Source organism: Strix uralensis, chromosome 2, assembly GCF_047716275.1.
Source record: "Strix uralensis isolate ZFMK-TIS-50842 chromosome 2, bStrUra1, whole genome shotgun sequence".
Classification (NCBI taxonomy): domain Eukaryota; kingdom Metazoa; phylum Chordata; class Aves; order Strigiformes; family Strigidae; genus Strix; species Strix uralensis.
In genome coordinates this window covers 121,427,546-121,451,528 of record NC_133973.1, presented here as the reverse complement: position 1 = coordinate 121,451,528, position 23,983 = coordinate 121,427,546, and the positions used below count along the sequence as shown (strand labels likewise).

Genomic DNA, 23,983 nt, shown 5'->3' with positions numbered 1-23,983 from the left:
GTGCTGTACTGCATAAGATCAGTTTTAATATCACCCCTTTCTAAGCAAAGTCATGCAGATAAGGAGAAGCTACCTGACAACTGAAATCATCCAAAACTATGGACAGAAGGCTTAAAAGATGAATTTTAGCTGTAAAGATTCTTGGCATCAGTGGAAGGAGGGGACATAACTGAGTCCCCTGATTCACACGTCATGCCTGTTCTGGGGCCCATGTCTCAGTGTCACTGATCTTCCCTTCTCAAACAGAACTAAAACAGCAGAATGTGCCAAGGTGTTGCAGAGGAGCCTACCCCCATCACACACAGAATGAAAAATAAGTTAGTCTGACCAGTTTTTTCTTTCTTCCTCAAGCCAGTGGGCATGACTTGACTTTTGTTTTGTGACAGATGTATTAGCCCTTCAACAGCCACAACTGAAGGTCTCCAAAGTTACCCCAGTTTTAATATCTTTGCCCATTAAAATACCTGCTTAAGGAATGGATTTATTAATAGATTGCTTACAAATTTGGTGTCATTCTTCAAATTCTCCCAAACACAGCACAGGCCAAATATTTTTATGCTCTAAGCTTTTTATTTTATGAATTTTCAGGAGCAGTTAACTTTGTAACCTGTCAATGTAAACCGTCTTTTTTAAACACTTCAGTAATATTATCTGCCTTAGGGAGGGTTCCCTAGACCTGTAATTTCATCAGAACAGACATTTTTAAAGCTACGGGTTCAATGTTTGAGGAGGGAATTACTAGACTGAAGTACAGAGACATGACATAATCAGACCCTACCAACTCCAGTCATGACAGCAATCCACTAAAGCCACTGGAATATTCCTAGGAAGATGCTGTCAGAAAGACACAGCAATTAATAGCTAACATCCTTACGTATGCAGATCAAACAGTATGTTCATAACAGTCCCTTCTAGGCACAGGGCAAAAAGGATTCAATCTCTAAATTTTCAAAGAAAAAGAAAGGTGATACGAAAATGAAAATTATTTATATTCCTGATAGACTTGCATAGACCCTGCTCTGCTAGTGACCCTACTCTGCTAGTAGAGTGAGAATCATTACAGAAAAAGCTGCATTCACTATGAACAAGAAGATCAATTCAAGTCCTTAGAAAGAAAGAGAGTAACAAGTATCATAAAATACAGAAAACTCACAAGGCAAATAGAAACTACATTGGTCAAAATGTTCAAAATAATATTTAAATGTGTCTTCATCTAGGACTGTATTTTAAAATGTTTATCTCAAAGTACCAAATGTTTATTATTTGTTTGCAAACTGCAAAGAGGAACAAGTTGTTTCTGTTTTGAACCAAAACAGGAGGAAGATTACATTAGGAGTATCTTACATGCCTGTCCCGGACGGGTCTGTGGAAAAAGAACATTTAATTCTCTTTTCAGATACTTATTCTAAGTTCTCACTTATAAAAGCCAAAGGTTAGTGACAGGAACAAATAAGATAAACATTATTTTATGGGTTAACTCATTTCACTCTCTTTAATCATGATGATACAAGAGTGGTGTTACCTACTTTTTAAAAGGAAATATATCATCGATAGTTTTAGCTGGAGATAATGTGAATATATATGGTTATAAAAGGCATATTCAAAAAAATGATGAATGAGACCAACTACAATATTTGAGGAATCCTCAAAACAGCAGATTATATAACTCTGGATTATTTTTTTTCCCTATGATGGCTTAGCACAAGCAGAAGAAGCCGGGCACATCCTTGTGTTCCCTCTAAGAAGTACTTCTGTGGTTTATGTAACTTCTACATCTAACATGTTTGTTGCTGAGATAACTTCTGTCTTAGCATGTCCTAAAAACACACACGTGACGAAGGAATATTCCTAGAGTAGCAAATCCAGAGTTATCCAACCGCTGGTCTGCCTGGCTGGGCTGTACGATTCAATGAGGACTCCATACTCAGCAGTGTAAAGAACTGCAAAGGAAAGGCTCATCCCTCCTGAGTGAGTACTCCTGGCTCCTCAACACGCCATTTCATCATTGCAAAACATGTGCTAAAACAATGATTAGAACTGCTGGCATGGGCCGCCTGCCTGGCAATAGGTGATCTGCTGTCATTGAGACTGTCGGTCACTGCCCTTGGAAGACAAAGCAGGGTAAATATTGCACATCCTTGGCAAGAGTAAAAGGCAGCAAAACACTACCCAGTCAAACTTATTCACATCACATCATTTTCCGTTCTGCATCCATTGCTGAGCAAAGATAAGAGAAACACTGCACCTAAGTATTAGCAAATCAGCACCTGGTTTTTGCAAGTCACTTTTCTAAGTCTTGACTTTTGCTAAGAGCTATTATCTTCCTTTCTCATACTACTGCTAATTATTCCTTATGCAAAATAAGCTAGGCGTTACTTCATAGTAGTATTTCTTTTGATTTGAGTCTTATGACCTACAAAATTTACAATGTCTGATTCAGCCACATTCCCAGAATATAAAAGGGGTCAAAACCAGGTACAAATCACAGGCAAAGTAATTTGCCGTCAGTTGTCTATTCTGCCTGAGTCCACCACCCAGAAAACATCAGCCAAGTTCCTATTTCATGGAGAGTTTCAGAAAATCAGAGCTTTGCCTCCATGGAAATAAATCATGAAGAATCCAGGACAAGATGCATGCACAATGGGCATGAGTAAATTAACATATTTAGAGCCAATCCATGCTGTCAACTACAATATAAACTCAAAAGCCTAGATATTTATGAGATGGAATCGGAGGACCCAAGCCAAGTAGTTGACAACTGGTCCAAAACTATTAAACTACACTCAAAACCAAACAGGAAAGGAATCCCATGGTCCTAATTTGAGGTTTCAAGACAAAATTTAAGGTGGAGGAAAAAAGCGGAAAGCTTCCTTTCCACTCCCTGGACTCTTTGGCCATGCACGGCCACTCTGCAAGTAACTTGGAGTAACTCAGGCTTGATCTCAGGCAAGGAGCATGCTCCAGGAGCAGGGCAGGAGGTATTGGCATTTGCTGGGTAGAAGTGACCTTACAACTGAAAGCTGCCATCACAGGTAGTGCCAGGCCTTGCACTTGCTGCCCTGCCGAGCAATAAACGTGGTGTTTATGCTCAGAGGCACACCCAGGTGTTCCCACAGCCTCTGACTTTCCACCCATACACTTATGGAAGCTCATGCATGAAAGCCACTCAATCCACTGAGAGACACTCAGGCTCTTCCCCTGCTTTCTAAGGTCACTTCAGCCTCTGCTAAGAGACACAGAAAAGAAGCCTTAGCTTGACTACATGCATTGCCCAGTTGCAAGTGCCAGGACAGGAGGGAGGAAGGTAAAGAGTGACTGAATGTTTCCACTTTAATTCAACCATCCCAAGGAAAATAGCTTTTTGATGACATCACACCTATTCAGATTAGAGGACTGTGATGCCATGAAAAGCAGTCACTCAAGAACTCACATAAGCAAATGAGGAAAATTATACAAATGTTTTGTGAATAACCAATACTTAATTTTAGTCACTAGAAGAAAGAGGTAGAAAAAAATGCATTGTTGAAAATCAGGCTGAGTTGTGCCTGAGTATTCTCACTAGGTGATGTAAAAATTAATGAAATGTGGGTTTTTTATTCCGGTTATGACATAGTGTAATTTAGAAACCCATTCAAGAGCTTTCAGTCGAATAGAGAAAGATGGACATTTTCATGTGCATGCAGCTTCCTTATCATAAAAAATTATACAAATCATAAGAGGGGAGAGTTCACCATGGAGTTAAATTGTTTTAATAGCCACTTGACTCAACAAAATAATTTCCAAACAGCTTCTTTGGTTTTCAGCTAATGGAAAAGAGAAGGGAGTATTTTATATTTAGATTGTTACACTTCTCCTTCTGTCCAATCACTGAAAACATTTTAAAAGTGACATTTTCATTGGTCTGCCTTGAAGAAGAAATACTAAAAATTCTGGGTCACTTTCAGAGTGTCATTAAAGTTCTCCGATGCACAACTGTTAGTGAGATAAGAAAGTCACATCATCTATTGTTTCTTATAACCCACCACAGTCTCTAGAAGCAATCAAGCCATCCAATCCAATTCATCTTGAAAACCATCAAAGTCCAAACACATTTTGACAAGCAAATGTGTGGGATATTAGCATTAGCAGAAACAGAAGATACAATTTGATTCTGAGAGCTCAAGGAGCCTGCAAAGCAATGGAAGCTTAGTGTCAAAGGCTGACTGACTGTGAATAAATCAGCTCTGGAAAAAATTCGAATTCCTAGATCATAAGTGACAGATGTCCCTCATGCTGGAATGATTTTCAGGCCACTTCACTTGAATTTTATTAGAAGAAGAAAAACACAGTTACAGAACAAAAGCAAAACACTTCAAGATTGTGTGTTGTGAGCTTTAAATTAGTCTGCTGGTGTCAGGACTTGTTTCATTCAGTTGGTCCAGAATAAACTTAAAAAGTAGCAGATAAAGAATAGACTCTCAGTATAAAAAAGGGGACAATGTACTTCCTGGATTTTAAAAAGCATTATTTTTATACAGTTTCCAATGGTCAAAAAACACAATGGGAAACTGCTTTGCTGAAGCAGGCTTCCTCACCAGCTGCTCCACTCTGCACATGATGTTTCCACAGACCTGGCTGAAAGTGGCCACAAACCAGAGACGTCTCATCTTCACAGCTTCTAGTAAACAGTGGACCTTATGGCCACAGGATGCCACAGAGCCAACAGTATGAACTTACCTGGGCTCAAAAGGTGCTAGAGAAAATTATGGAGGAGTGGTCCTGTGGGAGCTATGAGGTGTCACATCCTGGAAGCCACTGCAAGAGGAATTGCCTTCATCCTGAGAGAGCTAAAAGCTGGGAGGGTATATTACAGAAAAGAGCACCGCAGGCTTAAACTTTTTCTTACATTTTGCATTGTCTATGGGTCACTACGAGAGTCAGCATGCTGGACTGGATGAACTTTTGATCTGATCGTGCATGACAAATACACAGATGAGTGACTGAAAGGAAGTATTAGACCTAGAGATGGCACTTCCTCATACCATGGAGGAAGGACTAGATTAATAACTCCACAGTTAAACAAAACAGTGGAAATGAAGAGGGGAAATTCTCACCAGCTTCCACTGAATCAGCCTACATTTTAAAATGAACAGTTGTTTATTACTCAGCATTTTTAAAAATCTGGCCATTTACTACATGTCTAACTACACACTTTAGAATCTAACTTTCCAGATACAGGTTTTTTAAATCTTTGCTCTGGACTGGTTTATTTTTATTTATTTTGCATTTATCTAAATCAGTACACTGGGACAAATTCCTTCTGGTGCAGTCTAGCTCATCTATCATAAAACTCTCCTCCCCACTGACAACAAATGAGGCTCTGGCTCAGCCAGCCTGCACAATCAGTAGAGCTATAAAAAGCTGACACTACCATTTTGCTGGACATTTTATCATTACAGAGTTGGTGTTTCTTGAAAATCTGAATTATATGTGGTATTTGGAACTTTTTGCAATGTAAAATTTTCAGAGGATTGTTTTTGTCAAAACCAATGTTTCATATTTTAAATGTTGTATTATAATTTACGATGTAAAACTTTTTCCTAGTAAAAGGTATTTTGTATATAAAATCACTGAACAAAACATTTTACCACAATAAATTATTTTCCAGAACACATTTTGCCAAACTTCTGGGGAAGTTGTGATTTTAATAAAATGGCATATTCAAAGAGAATACATTCCACCAGGAAAATTCTTGCCACCTTCAGTAATGCAGTTTTAGGTGCCAGCTTTATTCTTAGCCAAGTTCTCTAAATTAAAGTGTTCGCAGGCCTAACAGTAAGTCAAAGGCCAGTGAGTATTCTTATAAAAACTGATTTATTTCAAAGGTGGAAAAGGGCTGTTAGTCTGAGCAGGAAAGCAGTAGTACAAGGAAAATACAGCTGCACAGTATCTGGCAGTGAACCAAATAATTTCTTTCATGATTCACTTTCAACTTTCTTGCCAACTGCATGCCAAGTCACAGTTTCAGAAAGGCACCCACAAACCAGTGCTGGCAGGGCTCGTCCTGTCAATCCATGCATCGAGAGGACTGGATCTGGATCAAGGCCTCAGGGTCGCAGTGGATCCCTGCGAGGGCAGCCCTGTCTCCTCTCAATCTGCCCAGCACTGATGGCACAGCAGTGGCACGTGAGGACAATGTTAGCCAAGACAGGAAAACCAGGAGAGTCAGTCTTTATCTTCCCAATAAGCCAAAAAGTGAAGCAGTTCCAGCCATCTCACTGTACTGTCAAGGAGGCAAGTATTTACATCACGTCACAGATGGCCTTGTTCATTAGTATAGTCAGAAAATGACTGTGCTCGGCAAGTACCTATCAGGAGCTTCCAGCCCTTGTCTGGTCAAAAAATGGTGGGAGGGCAGCCCACCTGCACTCATGCTATGTGCATGACTTACTACTGGGTAATCAGATGCATTTTGTCTTGTTCTCTGCAAAAAAAAGACAAAGTGGAAAATTCCTGGTCATGCAATTTCAATGGAAAGGTGAAAAGTGTCCTTGGTGGAAACTAAAAGAAAGATCTGTGCAAGGTCTCACCATTAAGGTGAGGGGGAAGTTATCAGGCTGCTCAAGAAAGGCAAAGTCACTGAGGCAGCAGAATCAGGTAATATCCACTGGGGAGCTCAGTGAAAACAAACAGCATATACAAAGAGATGCAGTAAAAGATGATCTGCCTTAAAAACAACAGTGATTCACAGAGATGAGGAACTGACACTGGAAAAGTCTGAAAGTGGAAGTCCTGCAGATGCTGTCTCAGCAGTGTTAATACCACACGCGTCTAAGTAGTGCAGTGCTCACAAGTAAAACACTGAAACTGTTATGTCAACATACTTTCTGCACAGGTGAGGGAGTCAGGGAGAGACTTGTGTGCAAACACCCCATCTGCTTTTTGCAAATACCTGGAGGTGCTTGGCCAGGAGAACCCACTCCCAGGGACTGTGGGATGCCTAGAGGAAGGCAGCTCCTGTCCCCTGGGTGGCAGTGCACAACTATCAACTCTCCCACATGCCAGCACCTTCACGGAAAGGAAACCTCAGTGGATGGGCTTGACAGGGGCTTCAGAACACTCCAGCAGACAAGTTCAGACCCAGTCCTCTCAATTTAAATTGTATCTTATTCTATATGTGAGTCCACTAACTTTCATTAAACTCTTGTGGAGTACGGTTGTATTAATCATGTGAGAAGCTATAAGCTAATCAATCCCAGATGGGTAATTGCCACAGTAAATGTATTTTTGATTGCTGCAATAAATAATTGCTCCCATAGAGAGAGGTGTAGAATGAGTTTCCTTAGAAAGGTGAAACAGCAGTATTTGTGATCTTGTTATTTAGGGATAATACACAAAATTTGGAAAATCTGACTGTATGCAAGTGAAGCTCGCTGGTTAAACACAAAAAAACCCTGCATAAATTAGTGTGAAAAACAACAAAATGTTTGTACAAGAAGTAGAGCAACAGGGTCCTAATACTCCCTTCAGGATCTGGGTAGTACCATACTATAAACAAACAAAAACAAGAATTTAGCTGCGTGGGAAAACTGGAAACCTCAGAGGCCAATCACATTCAGCTTTTATACATCTGAAGAGCTGTATGCATACTAGGAAACCTGATCTAAAGACAGTCATAATTGTTCATACAGACAATTTTGAATGTGCAGAGCGATCAAGAAAAAAGCCAAAGCATCAGTGTGGATAACTTGATCACTGCAGAAAATAAAGTGGAAGGATGGAAGGAGGGAGGGAAGAAAGGATGGAAGTAATCCATCACATCCTGTGTTATTCTGGGTTAGTTTGTACAATTTGGTTCTTATTCTCCACAGCCTTACAAGTGTGTTTAGTTGCAAACTTCTGATAAGTTCAGGTAAAGTCAGTGAGACTGCTGACCTAGTAAATTCATACAATTGCTTACTATTTTGCAGAATAAATGCTTGCATGGTCCACATGTGTCCACTGTATAATGGAGACTGAAATATCAGCCAAGCAAACATCAAAACATTACAATTATGACCCAGGAGTACAGATGGTGTTGAAAACTGGGTTTAAAGCTACAGAGTCCATGTTCTTCAAGGGGAAAGTTCTTTTTCCTGCTCAGTCCCTGTAACAACGGGATCCTGGAAATGCTTAGAGCTCCAAGTAGAAGCTGGTGACATATCAAATTAACAAAACTTTGTTGAGATATTGATGCATTGATGCATGAGGCTGTGCTTCTGCAAAGGTGTACATACATCTCTGAAGGAAGTGCTACTTATCACCCAGACCTTCTAGGCCTTATATCAGAAATTTAGAATAATGTTATAAAGCCAAGTCATTTATTCCAGTTACTCAAATCCCAGTAAATCAAAGTATACAAATGAGACTTTGCATAAATGAGACAAGCACTAAACACCCTGAAAGTCAGGACAGGTGATTTTTTTTAATTTGCTTCTGGGTGTTTAGTTAGGGAAAGATCATGATTTGTGACTCACTTTCATCTGAACACAGAGCTGATGTCAGGACTAAAAGAAAAATGTTTTGTTATTCTTTCTCACTGCAAGCCTGAAAAAATATCTAATTTATGTATTGAAATGAAGATACAAGTGCTTTGAAGAGAGGCTGAAAGGTCCTCTGCTCATCGCAAAGCCTTTTAAAACATTTTTTATTTCTTGAGAAACCAGTGAGACATCTGAACACTTTCAAAACTACAGCAGAGTTCTCTCGGTTGCACCCCTTCAACTGCCACTGAAAATAACAAGTCTGAAAAGTGTTGAGGTTATTGCAGTCAGAATTTTCTAATAAAAAGATAAATAGCTATAAGTGGGATCGCAGTGCCAGTATGAACGGAATAGGGGTGTGTGACAGAGAAATAGGGAAATACCTGTCAGTTACTGCCGACTTTTAAGCCGGTCATGCTTACAGCCACTGATCTACCTGCCCAATATTCAACTTCCAAACAAGTGTGGGCAAATTGAAAAGAATTCCAAAATGAGCTACATGAGTGACATGTGCTCTGGGAAAATAAGACAGCATGCAGTTCACAAGGCTTAGTCTGGTTTTTTTTTTATCCAGGAGTTATTAAGGACCTGAGCATGACATAACAGTATTGCCATGTCACTCCTCTTAAAATCTATGTAAGCAAGACAATCACAACCTCTGAATCTGTGCAACCTTTCATTTTGGGAGAAAAGGGAATATCTAGCAAAATGCATCACATGCTGAGCTTCGTTTAACTACTCACAAAGCTTCATTAAACTACTCACAAACAAACTTTTGGAAAATGCTTATACAACGGGTGAGACAGAAGAAAATACCTCTTCAGCTAAATTAATGTTCTCAATTAATTCTCATGCCTGCAGCATAACATTTACCTCAGGTCCCCTACATTTCACCATTGCCCTTTCCTCTCATTTACACCTTACTGTTCAAGATACAATTTTTCTCCTAACTGCTAGCAGACAAAGGATTTCCTTTACTGCCTTTCCCTTTTACATGCTTCTCAAGAAAGTCTGAATTGCTACTCCAGTGCTAGTGCTGATACTTGTTCAGGGTCTGACTCTACACATGATGTTAAGACAGAGAGGATCACTCTCATGAGTGGTAGCTGGGCCCACCGCAGATTCGATGCATTGCCCACCTGTAATGACACATGGTACAAACCACAACAGTGATGCAAAGATGCACTCGGAGCTGCACAGTTTGATGGTACAGAACACGGTTTTGAAATCAGAGTTGATGCACAAACTGGCTGCCAAAACCTGCCTCCAGCAAGCTCCACTCCCTGCCACCTCTCCTATGAGCAAGCCACAAGTGTATGAAACCTGCCCAAGTAAGAAAATGTTTTGTTTGTTTAAGCGGTAATTAGATAGGAAAAAATGTTTTGAAAGCCGCCCCCCCCCCCAAACCTTCTTCCTCCTGGGGTTGTTGATTGACAGCCGGCTGAACATGAGCCAGCAGTGTGCCCAGGTGGCCAAGAAGGCCAATGGCATCCTGGCTTGCATCAGAAATAGCGTGGCCAGCAGGGACAGGGAAGTGATCTTACCCCTGTACTCGGCACTGGTGAGGCCGCACCTCGATTACTGTGTTCAGTTTTGGGCCCCTCACTACAAAAAGGACATTGAATTACTCGAGTGTGTCCAGAGAAGGGCAACGAAGCTGGTGCAGGGTCTGGAGCACATGTCGTACGAGGAGCGGCTGAGGGAACTGGGGTTGTTTAGTCTGGAGAAGAGGAGGCTGAGGGGAGACCTCATCGCCCTCTACAACTACCTGAAAGGAGGTTGCAGAGAGCTGGGGATGAGCCTCTTTAACCAAGTAACAAGCGATAGGACAAGAGGTAATGGCCTCAAGTTGCGCCAGGGAAGGTTTAGACTGGATATTAGGAAGCATTTCTTTACAGGACGGGTTGTTAGGCGTTGGAATGGGCTGCCCAGGGAGGTGGTGGAGTCCCCATTCCTGGAGGTGTTTAAGAGTCGGGTCGACATAGCGCTTAGGGATATGGTGTAGTTGGGAACTGTCAATGTTAGGCTAATGGTTGGACTGGATGATCTTCAAGGTCTTTTCCAACCTAGACGATTCTGTGATTCAGTGTGATTTACAGCAGATTCATGAAGAGCAGAAGATGGTTGAAGGACTGTGACCCTGTCCCACGGCAGGGCAAGGTGCCTGAGATGGATGGGCAGGCTCCGAGGGAGGAAGGAGCATGGCACAAGCCCTTTTCAAAGGAGAAACAATTGTGCTGAAAGGTAGCTCAGAGCCAACACCTCCAAACTTTTCTTTCACACAACATTTCCTTTTCGTAATTAAAGGCTAGGGTGATTTTGAGGACAGATTCTGAAAAATAAACTCCCTTTTGGTTTTAAATAGGTCAAATCACATCAATTCATACAAAATGAGAAGCACTAGTTTTCTTCTCCTGGGGGAGCATGTTTCTACAGGAAAATGCAGCAGAAACCAATGTTTACTGGTGCCAAAGAGCAGTCCCAAAGAGAAGCTGGAAACATTGGTGCTGTCAGAAGTGGCTATGTTTTGAAAAGAACCCAGGACTCTACATGCAGTTACCGCAGAAGTCTTTCTGAAACCGGCCCAGTGTAGGTAGCAAAACAGAGGTGGAGTTACTCAAGCTATATCCAGACCACCTGAACTGTAAATGTGGCACCCGTAAGCAGAACTTAGCTGTCTAAATATCCAGTGTGATTGAGATTGACTATTCTTACTGTGCTATCTCTTAAAAACTCTGAAAATCAATAATTCCTTCACTTAGGGCAGTGGTATTTTCAAGGCACCCACATACAAGCTTTCAGTGTAAGCATTACAAGTACTTCAGTGCATAAAGCTGGAACCCAACTCCATGCCAAAAAGCCTTCCCATCATTTAAGCATATGCAATGAGACAAACTCCAGCGAGTGTTTGGAGAGGTCCACTCCTGAAGACATGTTCTCACCTGACTCACCTGGGATGCACTGAACTCAACATAGGGCTCACTAGTAGCTCTCTTCAAAAACACTGACAGAAGAGGCAGTGTAGGAGGACAAGTGCCTATTTAAATGACTGGAAAGCATTAAAACTGGCTTAAGTGATACTTGGTACCACTTACAGCTCTGGTTCCCTTGAGTGCGGGGTGAGAGATAAGAAGAGACACAGAGGAAAGCAGCGTTTCAAAACAGGGAAGTAGGATATAATAAAGAGGCAGTGTGAACCCTGCAGTGAGTCTTTCAGAAAACATACTGAAAGCTATTCCCTAGTAAATGGCTTAATAACTATTATTGTTATCATAATATAGCTGGAGTGAAATTAAGGATTAGATATAGGCATTTTGTAAAATTCCTCAGCCTTTTGATTTAAGCTGCACTATTCAACTTCACAGCGCAGAATTTTCTGAATGGCAATGTCACGATTTGCTACAACATCACAGGCAAAGCTTACAAATAATTTATGAAAATATTCACTTGGCTGGGGAATACCACTTAGCCCCTGTTTGCAAGTCATAAGTGAGCTTTCCAGAGTACACAGGACTTGATCTGCTTCTCTCTGAATAAATAATCCTCTCCCATCACACACATATACATCCATCCCCTTCCAAAATAATGTTCTTACCTTATCTTTATTTTCAGAGCCAGAATCCTCAAGTTTGGTCCGAATGACAAAGGGAGTAGATAATCTCAGGAGAACTCGTTCAAATGTGGCACTGATTTTAGGAGAAACTATGTCGAAGCAGTCTTGGAATTTCAGAGTTTTATGAGTGTCACATCTGAGCTGCTTCCTAAGACCTTCTCCAAGCTGGAGAACCAGCATGTTTGGATCAAACATCAGGTGAAAGGGGAAGGCTCTGCAGAAGGTGCTGATGCTAATCCGCAGGTCTAAGGGGGACTGGGAAGTTCCCGGCGGAAGTGCTTTTGTGATATTTGCATTTTCATGTTCTTTGATAAGGAAGGTCAGACAACTGCAGTTACCTGGGTTTGTCCCCTCTGAACACAACTTATCATTAGTGACCTGTTCTACTTCCACTTCCAAGCGGTAAATCTTCTTTGCTGCTGCCTTTATCATTCCTGTCATTGCAAATCCCACAATCTGATGTGGGTGAAAGTAATGAAGCATGAGATTGCCTTCAGGGAGCTCTTTGCATAGGAAAGAAGGGGATTCGAGGGTGGCCTGTCTTCCAAATGAAGTTCTAATGTGCTCCAGCAAAGCATCAAAGCCATTGAAGAAGTCTTGAAGGGTCCCGCCTACAGCTCGAAGAACTCTTTCATTCTCATCAAAGCAGATATTGAAGAATTCCTCTCCAAACCTTTCTTGCATTTCCTCAAACTTCAAACCTGTAGAACAATGAGACACTTATATCAACAACATAGTATTGCTACTGTGTCACATTTTCCCCTTGTTCTCTAGTTGCCCAGTATTTTCCAAGTCAGTGAGAGTGGTTTTTCCACTTGATACCTTCCCTATAGGACTTCTGTTTTTTCTGGTGGTTGGGAATAATCCTAGAAGCCATTTTTGCCTGTCATTTTAAGTTCTCATGCTTTCAGCTTGCTGTCCCAGTCTGCTACTTGTTGGATTTACACTTGCCTGTCTCCTTTGCCCTGCTGGAAGCCAGGATACACTACCATTTTTCTGACTTTTGCATGTCACATGCAGGCCACTGTGTGAATGCACCCAGCCATGGGTGCATCCCTTCCATTGTTGATCTAGCCACAAATGAGTCTTCTGCTTTTATAGCCCCTTTGTTCAACTGCCTTTGTGAGGGATCCAGCTCTTACCAGCTTGAAGAATAAGCTACTGAGACTCAAAGTCATGCCTTTGGCTTTCAATAAGTAATGTAAAGCCCTGCAGTCAGATGACACTTTAGTAGCTGGGTGAGGGGAGTTGTGGGGTTTGGGTTTTCTTTCAGACAAAATACTTTTCTCATTATAGCTATTGGGCACTGCCAGATAGCAAAGGAATAATTACTTCTTTTCTGTTGTCTGCAAAGGAGAGCAAAGCCTCTCCATTTTAGGCTTCTACACTCACCCATCTTTAAAAAAAACCCTGCCTCTTAGAGCGATCTAAACTGCTAGTAAATGGGACAGCTCTGTGGTATCTCACAATGTCACTTCAAGTCTCCATCACAGAAATTCAAAACGTTTTGATTTACAGTGGTGATAAGGCTGGTATTGCTGAAGGGATGAAAAAATATGAGTGATGGAAGCTCCTGGATACAAATGTGCATCAAATCTTACTCCAGTTTGGAATACCATTTTAAGGATAACCTAGGAAAAATCATTTTGAGATTATTATTAAACATTTTCCTCTGTCTTACTTTAGAGAAGACATGCTCTGTTAAATTTCACCTGTATATAATCCCTATATCACTTAATAGTTACAAAATTAATCAGGTATGTTTGTATTGTTCTAAGCTGTAATAGAGGAAAAAGAAGTATGAATCAGTTGTATGTGAATTACAAATATCCAGCAATAATTTCCCTTCAACGGAAATTAATGTAGGAATTAACAACATACTTCCTTCAGTGTACTAAAATCAAATCAAACCATAATTCAGTCAACTAGTCAAACACTTTAAAATTTATTGTGAATTCTAACAGAAATGAAGGGCAGCTATTTATTTCCGAAGGGCACAACAGGCCCTTTATTTTAATATGTATTCAGCATGCTTTATAACATTAATAAGATCCCAGTGGATCACTGAACTACTCATTGTTTGGTTAGATTGCTTGCAGGCTTTTAAATTTGAAAGAACAGTGTCATTAGTGACTTTCATGCCCAAGAGGTGTAACAAGGGACAATAACCTTTTCAGACAATAACCTTTGATCATCTTAAGGCAGCGTCTGAAGAGCCTATGCATACAGGCATAGTTATAATGATCAATATTCACAAGGAATCTGAGCGTTCCACAGCTTTGCAAACTATCTGCAATGATAGTTTTGTTTGGACCTTCGATATGGTTAATAGCAGATTAAAATGCATAAAATTATATATATAAACAGGACAACATGACAACATGACAAAGCATATTTTATAAAAGAGGTAATAGTAATAATTTGGGAAAGTTCATTCAAATGCCATTACTCATAATCAAATTTGGTCACTGAACTAGGTTATTACAAAAATATTCCCAGGACCTTTTATGACCACAGATGGTCAGATCTGCAGCTAAGCCAGAAGAAAGTACCTCTGGTACACAATGCCCCCTAATATCCTGACTCAGGGGACAGTGTGCCAATTCCTGATTCATTACCACTTTGTCTGCATAACAGTATTGTAATAGCGTCCATAAAAATACTCACTATAACCTAAAAATAATTAAATTCTAACCCATACCGATAACATTGTCATAATTGGATATTAATAGCAAGTAGCTAAGAAATTATCATATTAATGTGTATACACAAACACATATGCATACTTTTAAATCTCATTGTTCTGTAGAGTGAACTGTGAGTAGCTTTAGAAGTCTATGTGTGAAAGCGAGAAGTCTAGCAAGGGCACACAAGGCTGTAAGATTGCAGAGGCCTTGAAAGTATGGGAACAGGACCGTATCAGAAACCCCTAGGCTATTTGTACAAATGACCAAATACTGTTACAGAACTATGTAACACCCACAAAGCTGCCCCAAACGACCAGTAAAACAGTCAGTTGCCCTGCTACCACTAGCTGAAAATAGGGTATGCAGAACTGATCACTCATGCACTTTACTGCTATATAGGGAAGCCTCGTCTCATTATCATTAACAGGAGTTGTATCTTAGTATTTGGGCTAAGGTTTTGCTGACTGTCTTAGACTGGTCTTGTCATTCGCACTGTAGGACTGGCTGTTCAATCTGGACACAACCTATTGGCTCCAAGCAACATGTATTATACTATGAAATTCAGTTCAGTGACCTGGCTCAAGGATGTGCCACTACTTTTAAAAACATTTTAGCTTTGAATTGAGTTACATACAGCACCAGCAGAAAATTAGGTTAGCTCAGAGTAGGAAAATGGATATGTCCAAGTTCAACCAAAATGCTGACCTGTCTTAGTCGAGGATTTTCTCTCTAATAATAGACACTACGTGACACCGAGAAAATTAAACAAAATCAAACAACCTTCTAAAACAAATAATTATAATGTACCTATCAGGGAAGTTTCTTCCTAAGCCACACCAAGAAGAGGTCAATTTTGCTTGAAGCGGGGTGTTTTTTCTTTAAAACAAAAACCTTTATTTACATTCCTATTATACAAACACAAACTATGTTTTTCTGTATTTCTACAAAGCTTTTGGATTCAGTGATGTGGTTGTGTGAAGCTGCACAAAATACTTATTCTGTATTTTTATTGACTTATTCCTGCCTCTCCTATTGAAACAAATGATGAACAGAAGTACACACTTACCTAACATTAACTCTGTATAATATTTCATCATAACCTTTTCATTTACTACCATATAAATGGTCCCAGTCTTTTGAATATCTTCTGGGGATTTTCTCCCTACCCCTTTCTTTATACTTTCAGCTTTCAAGAGACAATCAGAATGACCATCATCATCACAAGGAGAGAAAATGTCAGACCGCATCAGATTCATCTGCTCTGAAACCCTGTCTCAGCAGTGATTGGTATCAGATGCTATAGAAAAACTGTAAAATCTGATGGAAAATCATGAAAAAACATGGTTTTGAGGAAGCTCCTCCCTAAACTGCTACAGTAAATGTTTGCTTGTTCACTGACATGGATGGAAATACCAGATTGGGAGATAGTTTTATTACATATAGAAAAACCTGCTTGTTAAAAAATTTCTAGAACTCACTGTCTCTATAGTGCATACTTTACTACATTTGGAGACTTCCACAGGCTAATTATTATCTTCAAAAGTTACATTTGGCATGATTTACAATTCCAAAATATCCAGTATTTCCTTTTTTTTTCTTTTATTTTGAGAAAAGACAAATAAAATCTTCAAAATAATCTTTAACACCTTGAGGTTATACATCTACATAACACAGCCTAATCTCTTCAAACTCATCTCACATTAAGTTCTCTCTCTGCATCTTCATTTTTTCATTTTGATTTTTACAATAGAATAATTCAAATTGTAGATGGCACTGAAAACGTGAATCAACTTCATCAAAATTGATGATTTGCTTATGAAAAGCTGGCATTTCCATTCTTTCTTTTTCACTATGGACCTCTAATCAAAATTTTCATCCAGCTGCCCAGAAAAAAGATATTTGAGATCTGTATGCGTGCCCAGCACTTCCAAATGCAGAGGCCACTGCATTCCCATATCACCTCATGCATGACTCCGACAACCACAGACAGGGCTTTCTAATGGTCACTAGCTTGCATCAGTCAGTACAAAGAAGCCTTCCTTAGTTTTACCAAGATACAAAACAAACCAAAATTCATCCCGACACTCTGTACTGTTGCCCAAGTGAAGTCAGTTGTTATTTTGAGCTTCTGCTATTTACCAATCTTCTACTGATATACTGAATGAAATTCTAAAAATTAATCAGTCTCAATTTGCCTTTCTCTTGGAAAGTTATCTACTGTGCTCCTAGCACTTAATCCACTTTTTTGAGAGGACAAATCACATCTCTTAACATTATTTTTTTTTTCCTTTGTAGTTTATTTTTGTTGCTTTTTCTTACAATGCCATTTTTATTCTAGCCCATACTGGAGAGAAATTAAATATACACATTGTAGAAGGAAACTGAGGCAAAGCAACCGTAGAATGAAAATATTGCTATGGGCCTCCACTACAAAGCACTTTGGGATCTATGACAGAAGTACTATATAAGGTCTATTATTATTCTTTGAAAATGTGTCTCAAAGGCGTTTAGAGAACAGATCCTATACTTGTGAGCCACATCCAAAATTACCAAAGTCTTTAAGCATAGGCTCAAAGTACAAATTAAGTATTTCACTGAACTGGAGCAGAAATAGATGACTTCATCCTGTAATAACATGCTAGTAAAAGGCCTTTATTCATTTTCTTTTCAGCAGTTCCTCTAAACTGCGAACCCACTACAAAACCTCAAGGAACTAATACGGTATTTCTAAGTATTTTGTACATTACTAGGTGGAGAAATTAGATAGGAGTCTGTTCCCATAAAGAAAATCTCAAATCACAGGCTCTTCAGAAACAAATGATGTAACAAAAATGTCAAAGTAATCCATTAACTTGCAGAGCATGCAGAAGCAGTTACAAGCCATCCAGTTCTTCCTTAAAGTAAATCATGGAGACAGTAGTTGCAGAGTGGCCAGCGTCTGATTCCTTTGGCATAGAAAAATACCTTTTTTTCTGGGATACCCATTAAGAATCTGTAAATGTCAAATATTAAGGGGATGGGGCAATTCAATATGCAATTCCAGAACTCATACTGGGTATGGAAGCAGAATTTGCCACATTCAATTACAGAAAATATATCTTAAATGTTTTTGGATTATCAGCTTTTTGGTGTGAATAAGATCTTTTCCTTAAACAGCCTTTTGGACAGAAAGCCAGGTGGCAGTTCAGAATTCCAAAGCATAATTTAAGATGGTAGGAAGAGCAACATTTATTCTCTCAGTAAAAAAGGTTTTGATGTGTACAGGTTAATGCTGAAGGTACATTAGCTGAATCATTTGGCTTGTAAATGAGCTAGTACCAGTATCTAATTACTGTATAAAGGACTTTGATCTTACTTCATTATGATAGTGAATTTTTATCAACCTGGGAATCCAGATAGCATTTTTATATTACCCCTTTTAATGGTTTTTACATAAATACAATAACATAATTTTATGCCTTTATATATGGTTTTGACACAACTGTAAAATTGGTACTACAATTCTCTTACAGTGCCATACAGGGTCTGCATATCTTTCAAGTTTTCATAAAATAAAAATGAGAATTGTTGTTAGAAAGAATTCCTCACACTTGTTCACCTATAATACTTGTTTTATCCAATTTTAATGAAGTGTTTTCTTTCCTTGTTAAAGTGAGGGTCTCCTCTGACAAATGATGCTTAGAACTATCATTGTAATTACCACCTTGAGGGCCTGATCACCTGTGCTCACCATACATGTGAAAGATTCTGCTCCAAACTGCTGACACAGGAAGCTCAGCTAACAGGCAATGTTCTTTTTTTTTCCCCATACAGTTCTTTCAGTAGCAGCCAATTCTGCAGGCAAAAGTCAAGCTGTCTGAGCAAGACTATCATCATTTTATGCCTCCCCATCACATCTCAGAAACCTCACTTCTTAAATTTGCACAGCGTTTATTAAATGAAAACTGCAATCACTAGGTTGGCAACTCCTAAAAATAAGGCAGATCCAGTTTGTTTCATGTTAACTCAAAATCAAACACAATCAGAACAGAGTTTTTTCATCTGCTTTTGCATTAAAATAAGCATATATGTCTTTGAATTGACATAGGGAGCAGAACTTCACTTCTTGGAAAGAATAAGATCGTAATGAAATGTGAAAACTCTTCCCATGAAATGCAAAATCATCTCTCATAATTCCTCACATATATAAAGGGCTCAATTCAACTGAATAAATATAGAAATCTAATGCTACTTAGCCTTCATTAGGCATCCAAGACATCTACAAAAGAACTAACAGATAGTTATATCTGCCATGATACAGGACTTAAGGGAGACCTACACGTTTTTGAAGGTTTGACAGAGGCCACACAAGATACCCCACAGCACCTAAAATAATTGCAAACACCTACATTTAGTTAGTGAATCACTGCCAGAATGTCTTCTACTTTATAAATAGACTTCTACAAGATGTTATTGTACATTATAACTTCAAACTGCTCACTATCTACTGGTAGTTCATCTGCTTTCCAACAATAAATAGCTCTGATTTGAGAAGAGTGGGACGACTAAGACCATTTGGTATAAACATTTGTCCTTTTCTAATTTAGATGTATTCATCTCAGTTTTGAAATCACATGAATTATGTGATTTTTGTTCAGATTACTTTTGTATTACCAGTGCGCTGTAACATCTGCTAAATAATAGAATCCTGTGCATATAGCTTAGACCCCCCACCCCGGATAGAGTTCCAAGTAATATTAAAATCCATTAGTATTGCCAGTCCTCTGGGCCATGTAACATTTCCTTTTATGCCACTTGTAAACCAACAACTTTAATTATAAATCAGGCTGTGTATCCTAAATTAGTTGCAGCCTAATGACTATCTGCAGTTCTTAGCTCAAAGGAAAAATGGTAGCAATTTATGTATTTTCAATATATAAGCATTAATAGTTCTCAGTCAGTGTGACAAACCTTTGTCCAACTTTTCCAGCTACATCACCTGGTCTAATCTCAGGGTAGGCTAAGATCTGTCCTAACATCTCCTTTTCAATGTATTTCTGGCCTCTTCAAATGTAGCATTTCTCAGCAGTGATGTGCTGTTATTATTTATTTAATAGTTACCAGAATGATCCCAAATTTATTGCTCCTTAACTACAGCATATGAGTAAGAGCTGAGATTTTCTTCGTTTCATAAAGGAAACACAGATCTGCAACTTTGACAAATGTACAGAGAACAAATGACTTTTATAGAACTATGCCCTTTGCACTAAATGAAGGAACAGCCCTGCAAGATATATTTAGGCATGAAGTGATCTGTTCTATATAAAGCAGCCTACAGCACATATCTTCGGTGGTGACAAGCAAATGGCACCCAGAGCAAGAGCTCTCTAAACCCCTACACCAACGATGGATTCCACCTCCTCCTAAGTGTCTTGGGAAGGCTGAATCCAGAAACATGATTTATCTCTCCCTGACAGGACAGGTGTCTGGGCTGGGATTCCACGTAACTTATCACTGGGGGATTTGGGAATCCTCACCACTGTGTCATATCATCCTCCAAAAGGAAGATGCCCTGAAACATATTCACTTAGAAATGACAAAGTCCTCACATCACTCTCAGAAGCAAAATCAAGAGGACGTGCATTATTTTTCACCTGTAAGTTAAGAATGCCTAACAGAAAAAAATCCTGCAATACACGAGTCCACATGCAGAGCTGACTTAGCAGCCACTGACGTATGGTGTGCATTTTTTAAGGAAAATGAGGTAATTGTAGTAAGATTTTAGGAGCCAAATTTTTGTAACAGATGAAGAAGAACTCTGTTGTACAAATAAATTTCTTGAATAAAAAAAAAATGGAAGAGAATGTTTTTCTGTATCTTAAGCAATGGAAAGTCAGGTGCAATTATTTCTCCAGGCCTCCTTGATGAAACAATTATCTGATACAAGTGCATTTGTAACTTCAGGCTGTGTGCCCAAGGTGTGGCAAGTGTTAATTATGCAGCACATAGGGCATGGTACCACAGTACATACAATTTAGATATTGTAGTCTAATGCACAAATAGGCTTTCAAAGACAAAATTCATTCCATGTCATTAAAGACTGGGTATGAACATCTACTTCTGCTTTGCAAATTTTGCACAACAGATTTTTTTATACATACTGATGAATTTAGGCTACTTTTCATTAGTTTTACTATCAAAGTTATGACAGATTACAGAGTTCCTCAGCAAGATGCAAAGACACTCCAAAGGAAATACTGGTACCATTTAAAGGAAAACAGGTAACTCCCTTCATGAAACACCCTTTGGTTTTTTTTGTGAAGGACTGACATAAGAGGGAAAAATAGTTCACGTCCATAAAGACTATGTTAATCGTGTGCAGTGTTTGAAAAAAGTGTTTGGAAGAGGTGAGGTGAAGGCTGTACAATTTTTATCTAGTTTGTGCATCTGGGATGTGAGAAACATCATGTGATCTATCAGAAGTACACAGTGGGGTTGAAAAATGAAAACTGGGCATTTTCTGTTGCTTCATAAAGCTCAGTAGCACAGACCTGCTTGGAATGTCTGCCCAAAAGATAAGCAGGAGACAGGTCATGAAGGCTTATTCTTTGAAATACTTTATTTTCAACTAGGAAATTTATAAAGGCTCCCTTTCGAAGCTAGGATTTCTCTTCTCTTTTTCCCAACCTCCAATATACTGTCACTTGTTTTTCCTTTGGATGATAGGACTAGGGGAGTGATCATCCCCTGTACTCAGCACTGGTGAGGCCGCACCTCAAATACTGTGTTCAGTTTTGGGCCCCTCACTACAAGAAAGACATTGAGGGGCTGGAGCATGTCCAGAGAAGGGCAACGAAGCTGGTGAAGGGTCTAGAGCACAAGTCTTTTGAGGAGCGGCTGAGGGAACTGGGGTTGTTTAGCCTGGAGAAAAGGAGGCTGAGGGGAGACCTCATCAGTCTCTACAACCACCTGAAAGGAGGTTGTAGCCAGGTGGGTGTCGGTCTCTTCTCCCAAGTAACAAGTGACAGGATGCGAGGAAAGGGCTGCAAGTTGCACCAAGGGAGGTTTAAATTGAATATTAGGAAAAAATTTTTCACTGAAAGCATTGTCAAGCATTGGAAGAGGCTGCCCAGGGAAATGGTTGAGTCACCATTCTTGGAGGTATTTGAAAGACGTGTAGATGTGGTGCTTAGGAACATGGTTTAGTGGGATTTGGCAGTGTTAGGCTTACAGTTGAACTCGATGATCTTAAAGGTCTTTTCCAACCTGAATGTTTCTATGATTCTTTGATTCTATATGCTTATGAAGGACACTGTCAAAGTGTGCATGCACCAATTAAAGAAAGCAGAGTCCATCGCAAAGCTGTCTGGACTATTTTGGAAAGTTTACAAAGTTAAATTAAATATTCCAGCCTCAGAAGCTGTCACCACAAAGAAAAGCTCTGCCACTGATCTGGTATCAGACATGGTTTACAGCATTGTGAGCACGATGGATGTGGCTCCCTTAATTACTGTGGATTAAAGCAGGAAGAGTTCTGTTGACTTGTAGCAGGAGCAGCTCAGCAAGGAGACAAGGATAATCAGGTCCTTCCACTGCGGGAAGATGGTGTCACACTTTAGTGATGACTTGACAGGAAAAAAATTCCCATATTCATACATGATAAATCACATGCATCGAGCTGAGCATACAGCTTGCAGTCATCACTTTCCTGTGAGCAGTGTAAGGACCAGGACCATGGTGCAAAGCATCTGCTCACAATCTTCCAAGCTTACTAATGATCTCAGCATTTGCTGTCTTCTGATGAATAAGGAATGCCAAATGACTACTTTAGAGGCAGTTAGAGAGTCAGGAGAGGGGAATCATGTTGGCAGTATCTAAGGTAGGAGAGCAGGAAGTTGCTTCCAAGCACCTTTAAGAAAACACTTTCTTCCAGCCCTAGACATCAAGTCCCTGTTCCTATATAAATAAACTGAGAGCCAGATTTGGTTCAACAGTTTCTCTTGCCTGCATCACAGTCAGATTCATTCTTGTCTCCTGTCTCAGCAATGCCAGTTGCTCTAGGTACACACCCCAACAGTTACGTCCTTCTTGCATAGAAACAGCTCTCACTAATCCTTATTCAACCAGAAAAATAACTGTGTATGTGAGAATTAATTACACAGGTCCATTAATTATTTACTTGTTGTGATAGGAGCTGCAATTAAAACAAAGAAGCTGATTTTACTGCTCATTCCCTTATCTTCCTGGCCCAGATAAGAAGGAAAGAAGTACTGCTTTTAAATTATCTCAGTGTTTTACTCACATTGAAATTTTGCTTTGCGATGAACTCAAATTCATTCTTTAAAAGGTACTTACTCTCCAAGAGTAAGTCTCTGAAAACTTATTTTCAACAAAGTCCACTTTAACAATTACCCAAGACAGTAACGTCTAGATGCTATCCCTACACAGGGATCCCAACAGTCCAATCTGCCCGACACACATGCACTGAAAAAAAAAGCTGCACATTACTCGGCCATGCTAGGGGCCCAAGACTAACATATTGATTTAAAAGCACTCTGAAGATGAAAAAACATTCATAACTATTTCTTAGGACACATATTGTCATGGTGAAATAAGTACTGACTGTCTAATTTGTTTTTTTATAATATTAATATGCATGTGATAACATGAAAAGTTTTTGCTTTGCATGAGTCCTTCCTCACTTGCAGCATTTGTTTCGGAGAGTTAGCATTCAATTATTTTAAAATGCAAACAAAAAAGAAGTAACTAATACTAGACATATTTACAATTTAATTTGTTTTAAATTCTCTCCATGACCAACTGTGCAAAATGCCAAGTACCACCTCTTCCCAGCAGCAGTTAAAGGCACTGAGAACCTCCCTGACAGCACCTAGCACCTTGCAGAATAAGGTACCTGACACCAAAAAATTCTGAATGTCAGTGAAAACAGAGTCATCTCTCAACTAGAACATGTCAGCTATTTTACAGACCGTACCAAGTCTGTTTAACAGTTTGAGATAGAAAAGACAGACATGCAATGCATATACCTCCAAAAGGATTTTAAGTTAGCAGGATACAATAGTCCAGATTGCAATGTGGGCAGAGTATCACCTTACCACATTCCCCTGACATGGAAGGTAAATCACGTCTTTAATTATCATATAAGGTCAGATTTCAGTGTTGTGCCTCCTGTTGAAGAAAGT

At 39.4% G+C, this 23,983-nt stretch overlaps 1 protein-coding gene across 1 annotated transcript in view; it reads right to left on the bottom strand.

Moving 5' to 3' along the window:
• The window catches only part of GUCY1A2 (guanylate cyclase 1 soluble subunit alpha 2), a 174,020-nt gene that overhangs the window by 129,346 nt on the left and 20,691 nt on the right, over positions 1-23,983 (bottom strand). Inside the window, exon 4 of the mRNA XM_074860156.1 lies at positions 12,097-12,815. Coding sequence (XP_074716257.1) covers positions 12,097-12,815 — 719 coding nt within the window. The remainder of the gene's footprint in view (positions 1-12,096; positions 12,816-23,983) is intronic.